Raw genomic sequence first — 10,684 nt, 5'->3', positions numbered from 1 at the left:
TAAATATTGAAGCATGTCAGTTGCAATATTACTCTTCAGTGTGCGTGGCATGTGTGATGACATGACGATGCACAGAAGACATGGCAATTTATAAAACGATCACCTATCCAGAGACCTTAATTATTATGAAAATGATTGTCAGAAGTGACTGATTACAGTCAATTCTGGCTGTGTGTGTGTGTGTTGGTGTATTTATGTATGTGTGAATATGCTTCTCATGCACACACACACACACCACAGTCTGCTGTGTGGCAAACATTAAACGGGATGCTTTGTGGATTGAAATAAATAGGACTTTTTTCCTGTGTTAGCACGCTGGTCACAGCTTATCACAAATTATGTGCTTGTTTATTCTGGCAATGTCTCTGATGTTACTGTTGTCGGCTCATTGCTGTAGCGTTGTGCTGCACTCCCCAAAGATGATTCAGTAATAGCAGCTTTGAAATGTGCTTAATATCTTTCAAGGTCTGGTATTATTATAATAATAATCATAATAACAATAATGACATGACTTCAGTGTTACTAAAAAAATGATCAATTTTCAGGCTTTTTATTTATTTGTCCAGTTGGGGGCAGTGGAGACGATTTGTGAGCACAACATCGACTTTTCACATCCAGTAGCTGGTGAATAGAAGCCCAGCATTCCCTCTCTTTTACCTCCGTTTTTGGTCTCTACCAACTCCTCAGGGAAGTACCTGGCTCTTTAAATGCTCCGCCAGCTAGTGGCTAACTGTGTCTGTTGCTTGGTGCTGAGGTGCTCGTGTAAAGTGGGTTTGTGGAGTGAAAGTGAACCAGAACAGTAGCATTGCAATGGGCCGAAACTCTAACTCTACAAAGCTTTGCAAAACTGCAGATTCAGGAGATAATTCTCACTACAAGCAACTCTATGTGTTGTTGCATTGTTTTCACTTTGTCATTGTTAAGTTGATTGTAGCTGCTTGAAGTGGAAGTATATTTAATGTTAATACACACTACAGCACTACAGGAGAAACCTGGATTAATGAGTTGAGAGACAAATTGGTTTGATGTGTGTGTACGTTATACAAACAATATGTTATTGTCTTTACAGTCACCAAACATCCAACCTGACGGAGCACCTATGGGAGATTTTGAACAGTCGTGTTAGACAGCGCTCTTCAGCTGTGACGGAGTATAATCTGGAAGCATACAGGCCCGACGCTTTGCTAAGATGTTGTTCTTCCTTTTAGTTCAACGCCTATTTGTATATAATCATAGAAGTGATGGATTATGATAAAAAACATTTTTGATTTTATTATTAATGCTGTGCTTTTAATGTATGGATGATGGGACGTTAATGGCTGTTTGGAGCACGTATACATGTCACTGCTCCACTGTGTCTTCACTCACTACGTCTGGGTTTTTAACCACTGATACACATGGAACAAAATATTGTGAACTGCTGTGAGGAATAAATCAAAAGTTGCAGTTTTGATTTATTTTTTTGTTGTTGCTGTTGTTTTTAATCCAGATTGAAGTATCAATCAATCTGTCTGTGAGATCAAATGATGGTCTGCTTCATTTTTCTTGTAGATGGAATTTGAGTTTCTGTATGTGGTGCTCTTCACCTTTGTTATGGTCCAGCTGTGGTGTCTGTGCTGCCACTGCTTTCTTTAGTCTGTGTTTTCAATTCTCAAATTAACTACATCAGCAATTGCTTGATGATACCCAGCATGACTTCCTTCAGTGGTTAGTTAATAGCAAATAATAGCAGCAATGTAACCCATGCAACACATACAACCTCCTGTAATTACTAAGAAAAAATATATAGATTTACTGATCACGACTTGAAAAGGACGGTTATAATTCAGTCATTCTTGTGCGTAAAGACCTCCTACAACACAGCTGTATTTATCTTCCCCGGCTTGTATCGTGACTCGCCAGGGTTCAGCTTCTGATATCTCACTCACTGTGGTGGAATAGTGAGGGCTACACATTTCATAGTTATTTTGGGGATTTTCACCACCAGAAGCTGCAATAACTGGCTCAGCAAGCAGGGGGCGTGCTGTCGATATTAGTGATCTGAAGGCCTCAGGATTTCTCACACAGATACTGAAGGAGCCTCTCTGCCGCTCACTCAGCAAACAACCTTAAACAAGACTTCAAACTCATATTCATTTCATGTAGGTAAGATGTGAAGTCATGATGAGGATCTACTTGCCCTGACGGTGAAATTACTTTTTGCTGTTTAAAATGCCTTTTCTTATTAATCACAACAACATGTATGTTTGCTTCAAATGTTCATTATTTATTACAGATTTAATTTAGATAAAAAGAAACAGTCTTGACATGCCATTGAGTTTACAAAAAGAGTTCCAGGGTGAAAGTATTACAAACATACAAAATAAATACACAGAATAGCTTCTCATTTGTTTCCAGTGCTTTTCTATGAATCATACCTCTTTTAAAAATGATACCAAAAAAAGTGAATATCACAGGCAATGCATTGGAGAAAGAAGTCAAGAAAGAGGGTCATTTCCTGGGGTAAAGCAAAAAGAAGTCAAATAAATTAATATTTCGAGGCTGTGGCGGGAATCCTCAGAACCTGCAGCAGAAACCGCAGCCCTTGTTGGCCGTGCAGCAGTTGCAGCACCAGCGGCACATGGAGAGGTGGCTCTGGCGCTTCTGCCTGACGGGATTCGGCATCTGCGTGGAAGACAAGAGACATGAGACAAGGTCTTCCATCTCCGGCGTTTCATCCTCTCCTTGTGTGGAGAGAGCACCGGGGAATACTCCGTGGGGGGAAAACGACGCCACTTAAATTTTAATTTGCTCACAGTAATTGGCTTAATTCATCCAGTCAATTGAACATACCATCCACGATGCCATTGACATCTCTTGACGTGCCACAACTGGAGTGTCATTGCTTCCTGCCTCTTCCAGCTCTCGCACCTGTTAATGAATTACACACATTTAGGAGCCGCGTCTTAGCGTCCTGACAAAACATTTATAGCTAATAAGCAAATTAAGGGAAGTTTAAGTCAAATTCTTACCCCGTGGAATGGGACAGCAGAGCTCTCCAGAATGCAAATAAAGGCGAGCACGAGTGTCACTGCAACTGCAATGCTGAATGCCTTCATTTTATGGGATGTTTTAAATGATTTAGTGATTAAATCTTGAGAAGATTAGAGTTGAGGCTCCTCTTTCTCATGGGTGTCAGGCCACCGAAGAGCACGACTGCGTCTTTGTTCTTCAGCTCCAGTGATGGATGGTGATTGTCTGGGCAAGTGGATTTCTTCAGATCTTTTCTGTGACCCCTGTCGGCTCCTTCTCGACTCTTTCCGCCGTCTGATCCGTGGATGCAGAGTGCGCTGGTATTTATACACACTCAGTGTTGCTTCATCACTCCATGAGGCCCAGCCCATTCCTGGCAGCAGTTACCTAACTCCACTGGGGAAGTTTTGGCCTCCTTATTTCTCCTCTTCAAACTTCTGCAACAATAGGGGAAATTCTCTGATCTATTTTTGATTATGAGGTCCACTGCCTGTTCAGCAATATCACACCAACTAGCAACTTTTAAATTAAATTACTTTCCACAGACAGAACGCACAATTCCACTCCTGAGCATAGTTGCTGCTGGAAATGTTTGTTTTTTTGTTTGTTTTTTTTACAATACATGAGAGCATTATGATTCTGTATTGTAGTGCTTAATACTTGTAGATGTGACTTTTCCTGGAGCAAACAGAGAGGGAGCATTGGAAATTCCCACAGCAAAGGCCACGACTGCATGGGTCAATGTATTGCACGGCTGACTGAGCTGCACTCTTGTTTTCGACCCAGGAAATCCTTCACTAAGGAGAGGGAGACACTTTGGAATATCCATTGCTCGGTCTAAAGGATGTAATTATAACCTCTCAAATGGAATAATTAGCCCCTCATTTTCAGCACATTCAGTTTTTGCATAATACACAGGAACCTGCAGTTGAACCAAATTAAATCCCTTTGAGAGCAGCAGAATAGTAGCCAGGATTAAAAACTTGTATTCGAGAGTCAAGGTGTTTTCAGTGTGCATTAGTTAAAGATGAATATAATGTAATCTGATGAGGTTTAGCAAATCTGAACAGGTTAAAAAAAACAAACCATTACTTCAGGTGTTTTTCCCCTGCAACAAAACAAAACACAGCAGATATATATACAGTATATCTCATGACAGTCTATTGTTGTGTGTGCTTTGTACTTGATAACATCATTCTTACATAATGAAGAACGAACATGCAGGACATTCAAAAGCACAAAGAACAGCTGCTTTCCTTTCATTCATTTCCTGCCACATAGCTGTTAACAACTGTTGATACTGTACATTCATAGATGTTTGAAAGTGTGAAATGAAAACGCTGTGTATTTAAAGACAGTGACAGAATCATAATAACCCAGATTGTTAACAATTGCATAGAAAAAAATCCCCACAACTCCAAAACTGTGTAAGAATGATTTCTCCCCTTATCACAGAAACGGCAATAAACACCTTTAGATTAATTAACCTGTCAGTGCAGGAAAACTATTGCACAACAACACCAGGCTGTGAATAAATACGAAAATCAATAACAGTGGAAATGAAATAACAAAAAGGCAAAATAAAGGGACAAACTGATAAACGGTGGGCTGTGCACGTTGATAAAATCAGGGGCCATTTGAATTCTCATTATACCTTCAAAGTCTCTCCAAATTGCCTGCGCTGACTCAATTAGTGACACAACATGTCGCAGGACCCCTGCGTCAGTCTGTCTCGTTCACTGATAACCCCGCTGGCCCGTGTGCTTGCTTTGGATGACCACAACATCAGTGTCAACACATACAACCATGAATGGCTCCACATCTGTTGGAAGCTGCCCATACTATTCTTTTCTTTTTTTAATGAAGGAAAGACATCAGATTACCTTTCACTTCATGAAGCTTTGTTTCTGTGTGTATGAGTGAGGGACAGAAAGGAGGCTCCATCTACACTTTGGACTAGCACATCATCTCCACTCAGTCACTTTGTTTGCCTTGTTTCACAAAGCATGACTCAGCTGAGAGAAATGTGAGTGTGACACAGGTTAACTGTATTAGATATATATCCAGACTGTCTGCGAGTGTGTGAGCACGTGACAGAAGAGGAAAATACACAATTAAAAAATTAAAAAAGATTCAAAATGTAAAAAGAGAGAGTTTATAGATCTGGGTTTTCCAAGCATGTGTGTTCGGGCTTGTGTTTTCCCGAGCATGCGTGTTTCTTCACAGCCACCGAGGCTATCAGTAATCTTCTGGCCAAACAAAGCCCGGCACCAGCGCGGCGGACAGATTCACCTCAGCAGGCGCCACTCTACCTTTCTCTCCCCGGGTCGAGGGCATTGCCCCCATCTGTCCCTGTTTCATCACCGTCCTGTGCTCCTGCCCCTGTTCATTTCTCACCCCCTTTCCCCCCCCCCCCCTCCTCTTCCTCTCCGTCCCACCACACAAAACACTCCTAACCCCCAAAACATTTGCCCTCAAAGCGGCCGAACTGCGGCCCAGAGTGTTTACATCTTCCTACAAAACTGGGCCACAGAAGCACCGGTGTTTACGGGGCTGGACAAATGCAATTTAACTGTCAGACTGAGTGAGCAGTGTGGAGCTCAGGTTGCTGCACTTTGACAGTGGCGACTGTGGGAAATTCCCCAGCCTGTGTGGAATGAAAAGCATGTTACAATATTTTACTGGAACTTAGTGAACAGGGCCAAACCTAAATCCATGCCAGAATGAGTCATAATTCCCTTCACTCCCGACAGTGTATATGATATTAACTATGTTTAACTAGTTAAGTGTTTTTTTTTGTTTTTTTTTTTCATTTGATATTAGCTGCTTTACATGATGTTTTACTGCTTGAAAAGTTGTTCAATCATGGTGATATTATATCTATTTTTGACCTTTGTTGCAGCTAAAGTGGTTGTTGCCCAGGGCATCGTACAGTTAATGTGCTGAGCAGGCGCCAGCGAGTGAATTAAATGCATCCAGAAGCCGACTCAGGACTGTGATATGTCTGAAAATGCACTCTAAAAAATACAATAATGATCAGAAATACTGATATCAGACAGTAATATTTTCAATGTGTATTCCCTCCCTATTCCCTCGTATATTAAACATTTTTTCAGACACTGCCACCAGCCCATACTATTTCTTCTTCATGTAGAATCTGATCCTCTAGCTCAGTGTGTCTCCACTGACTGCAGATGGTTATATGATGTTGAGCTGAATCACAGTAATGTCTTGTCACAATCATCTGTTTACTGCTAATCTGGTTGTTGTACGCGGAATCAACCGTTTCATATACAGGCCTCACCGAGTGACTCAAAGGAGCTTAATGGATTAATGATATTAGAAAATAATCATTTCAGAGAACACAGTGTGATTTCTGCTGCGGCATCTCGAATCTGAGCCGTGCGACGTTCCTGTTTTCAGTGTTTGTGACCTGCAGTATTTTGTTAAACATAATCACTCCCCGCTCTTTCTTCTTCTTCTTTGTGGGTTCAATCCAAACCATATGCCCGCAAGCTTTGAGGTGGAGTCAAATAATATCTTTTGAACATATGCAACATAAAGAGAAAATGTTGAACTTTCCTGATGGTTTGATCAGCGCCCGAGATACTATTGAATCTGAGACTGTGGAGAAAAAAAAAATCTGAGCTCATTTCTATCCCCCATCTCCTGACAGCAGCAGAATACATACCTTTGTGCTGGTGCTACTATTATGAGCAAGACAGGTGCTGTGTAGTTATTAATGTTAGTCCAAGAAAGATGAGAGTCACTGTGGTACACAAGGTATGAGGAGTATGGTATGTCAGACGGAATGAGGCTCTTTCTGTCAGCCATTTTCAACAAATAACAACCTCCAAGAGAAAGGGAATGTGGGACCGGCTGAGGCGGCGGACAATACCCGCTCCTGACAGTGAGCTCCTGTAGCTCAAAAAGCACAAAGGTAAGACGAGCCTATACGGGACGTGACGCGGCAGCAGAACGTGACTTCAGTGAAAATCAGTCAACCTTGTTCTTTGTGCTTGTGCCAAAACAACAACAAAAAAACAAAAATTGAATAAAAAATAAATAAATAAAGGAGGGGGGGGGGTTTCTAATTCACATCAAGGATTATGCAGCAGGCAGCTTTGTCCCTCCCTCCAGGCACAAACATGGAAACAGACATTTGCTCAGTACTGACCAGACATAAACCAGTGTTTCAAATCCATTAAATATAATTTCAGCAATAACAATTTATTGCTCAAAGCAGAGACACTTCCCCTCCTCCAATTAATACTTCAATTAATTGTAAGTGAATTATCTGCACTGAGAGGTGAGAAGTGACATTCCCTGGTACATGCTGAACATTACATTAGTCAGAGAAGAAAACCTCATGTCTGTATGGTATTTAGATTTCCCTTCCAAACTTTTCTTTTTTCTTTTTTCCCAGTAATAATGATTTAAATCACAATTTCAGAGGGACAGGGGCTTTAACTATTTTTTTACCCGGTTCATTTCACCTATAGTACTAACTCTTTTTTATTGTAAATATTTGTCATGCAGTAAGGCGAAACAAAGTGGGACAAACTGAACAAGCAGACACGCAAAGCAACTAGACAAAATGTGGACGCACAGATGAGACAAGACATTGATAAGCCGAGCTAATTATCAAATCCGTACAGGTGTAGCGTTATCTACGTTGCTGGGAGACAAAACATAGTATCAAACCATCTAAGATACAAAAAATAATACACAAAAAATACAAAAATGGACATATATATTTTGTAAATAATAATAAAGTATTAACACATTACAAATTAGCATAAAAACTAATATTCAAATTAACAAATTTCAACTGGAAATGGTTTGTGTGACACACTTGTTATACTTGTGAACTGTCTGTGTAAAGTGACCTATTTGAGTGTGTGTGCATGTGTTTATGTGTTAATGCGTGTGTGTGTGTGTGTGTGTGTGTGTGTGTGTATGTGTGCATTCCTGATGCCCTCTACTCTCTCCATTCAAAGTCTGTACTGTTTGTGATCAATGAAAGAACCTTGGCATTGACAGACTGCTGCTTTTCACATTTCTTGTTCTCCATCTTGGTTCCCTTGTCTTCATTTACCTTGAGAATCTAGTGCTGCAATTCTGTGGATGATCCAGACACTAATTGAATTCACACTCGAAGTAAAACTTGGAGTCACAGAGAAATACTGATCTTAAATTGACTATTGATCAGCGGTTATCTGTGAATTACAAGCGTTAGTTTGAAAAATACAAGCAAGTATTTGGAAAGTTACAAACGTACAAATTTTAGGGGTTTAAATTTAATTGGCTACTAAATGTCTCCCGTGCAGCTGTGTGTCAGTTCGGTGTCGTGCACGAAGGAGCATGCATGTGACTCTGAGTTGTAACAGAGAGTTGAGGGTTGCCGTTCAGTTTGAGCTGAAGTAAACACGCCACAGCCCGGCTGAGAGTGAGTCTGGGTGTTTACAACCCATGACAAAGCGAGAGCATTATACAAAAACAGAATGTGGCACAAGTTTAATCTCCATTGTCTCGTCTTCATCGTCGTCACAGGCTTTTAACGTGTGTCAGAAATGTGTCCGAACCTCCACCGCTCTTTGGTTTAAGATAGCATTGACTTTGGATCGTTTCACTTCAAGTCTTACCTCGGCAAGAATCCAACAGTTGCTCTCAGTTCTGGTGGATAACTGATGTCGAGGCAGGGGCACGTCGCAAACATCAGTATGAGGGCAATGCCACTGCAATCATGAAACGCCTCGCTGTTAGGGGAGAACTCCCTACGGCACACAACAGAGGAAAGAGTCAAAGATAAAAGAACAGACTAACGTGGTGACTGTCAAAAAAACTGCTGTAGAAATATTTTGCCATTATTTGGCTACAGCTTTGCACAATAACAAGAAAACATTCACATCTTTATAATGTTCTTATCCGAGTTTTACCTTCAGATCATTCATTTAGTTATTTTACTGGTGGTCACATGGTCAATCATGCAATCAGTGAATGGTGGTGCAGGTAGAATCCCTAAATGCTGAAAAAGCTCGACATGACCCCAGAGAGCCCTGATGTTTTGTTTCATGACCTCTTTTTCCCATCAACAATCTCAGTTGTTTGGTTTTCAAGGGCGTCTCTCCCGTCTCTATCAACAAGGCAGGTAATGGAGTAGTGTGAAACGCCCCAGCGTATATTCTCAGGGCTTTAGCTTGTACAGTATCCAATTTTTTAATCACTGTAGGTGATCCATAAGCCATGCATCCATAATGAATAACCGATCTAATCATTGCTCTATTAATCATCATTGACTCTCTGTCAGCCCCCCAGTCAGAAACTGCTACACACCTAAGAACATTTATTATTTTTTCACACTTCTGTCTGTACTTTTCACATCATCCTTTCATTCAACCACATTCTCCATCTCATGTAGGTCACTCCCAACCCTCACCTCTACTGACCTTCTAACAGATTTTTTTTTCCTGAATATTGGGAGGCGTTAGTTCTCTGAAGAATCACAGTGATTCATCACATCTCTGTCTTCCAGTGGTTGATTCAGTCAGTCATATTCAGGTGTTGACCATGCCTTCCTCAGTACAATGGCCTTTTAATGTTGACTCTCATTCATTTCCTCGACTCCCAGCGTTATATGGAGCGAATAATAGTCATTTGACTGATATCAAGATACAATATGGACACGATCCTCGACGGCTGTATTACTGCAACCTGCTCTGTTTGTAAATAAATGAGTTGCAACATGATGTCTTTATGAACTATTCATAGAGTCAGTGTCATAGTTGACTGATGTGTGTAAACATGCCGCTGTAGGAACAGTGGTTACATAACATCCTTAGAAAATGAAAAACGTACACGTCATAGGTGCGCTCCTACACTCAGACAAATAGCACTACACCCCTGGGGGGTGGAGACGGGATCAAAATGAAAACATTTCAACTCAGTTCTCTTCAGAGAGCTTTTACAGGTTTGGGGTGGAAGAGACGGACGGACAGACAGACAGAATGACAGACAGACAGAATAACACACAGACAGACAGAATGACAGACAGACAGAATGACAGACAGAATGACAGACGTACAGAATGACAGACAGACGGACACACAGACAGAATGACAGACAGAATAACAGACAGACAGAATGACAGACAGACAGAATAACAGACAGAATGACAGACGGACAGATAGACGGACAGACAGAATGACAGACAGACAGAATAACAGACAGAATGACAGACGGACAGACAGAATAACAGACAGACAGAATGACAGACGGACAGAATGACAGACAGACAGAATACAGACAGAGGACAGATAGACGGACAGACAGAATGACAGACAGACAGACAGAACAGACAGAATGAATGACAGACGGACAGAATGACAGACAGACAGAATTACAGACAGAATGGCAGACAGACAGAATGACGGATGGACAGACAGACAGACAGAATGACAGACAGAATGGCAGACAGACAGACAGAATGACAGACGGATAGACAGACAGACAGAATGACGGATGGACAGACAGACAGACAGAATGACAGACAGACGGACAGATAGACAGACAGACAGAATGACAGACAGACAGACAGACAGAATGACAGACAGACAGAATGACAGACAGACAGACAGAATGACAGACAGACAGAATGACAGATAGACAGACA

At 41.2% G+C, this 10,684-nt stretch overlaps 1 protein-coding gene across 1 annotated transcript; it reads right to left on the bottom strand.

Moving 5' to 3' along the window:
• Positions 1–2,245: 2,245 nt before the first annotated feature.
• On the bottom strand, positions 2,246–3,326 carry hamp (hepcidin antimicrobial peptide). Its single transcript, XM_023424833.2, has 3 exons — positions 3,012–3,326; positions 2,833–2,910; positions 2,246–2,664 (listed from the first exon to the last, which is right to left on the bottom strand). Exons 1-3 carry the CDS (start codon positions 3,096–3,098, stop codon positions 2,557–2,559), a joined length of 273 nt encoding a protein of 90 aa, XP_023280601.1. The 5' UTR covers positions 3,099–3,326; the 3' UTR covers positions 2,246–2,556.
• Between the last annotated feature and the right edge of the window lie 7,358 nt (positions 3,327–10,684).

The sequence above is a fragment of the Seriola lalandi genome, unplaced genomic scaffold, assembly GCF_002814215.2.
Source record: "Seriola lalandi dorsalis isolate HSWRI2012SDOR001 ecotype SW California unplaced genomic scaffold, Sedor1 jcf7180002054753, whole genome shotgun sequence".
Taxonomy (NCBI): Eukaryota; Metazoa; Chordata; class Actinopteri; order Carangiformes; family Carangidae; genus Seriola; species Seriola lalandi.
This window is presented reverse-complemented; position numbering and strand designations above follow the sequence as displayed.

Excerpts from the sequence above, each read along its gene's own strand:
- hamp (XM_023424833.2), bottom strand. The coding sequence starts at position 3,098 with ATGAAGGCATTCAGCATTGCAGTTGCAGTGACACTCGTGCTCGCCTTT. Across the intron at positions 2,911-3,011 it reads CTGCTGTCCCATTCCACGGG|GTGCGAGAGCTGGAAGAGGC; the intron begins GTAAGAATTTGA and ends ATTCATTAACAG. Across the intron at positions 2,665-2,832 it reads TGTCAATGGCATCGTGGATG|ATGCCGAATCCCGTCAGGCA; the intron begins GTATGTTCAATT and ends TCTTCCACGCAG.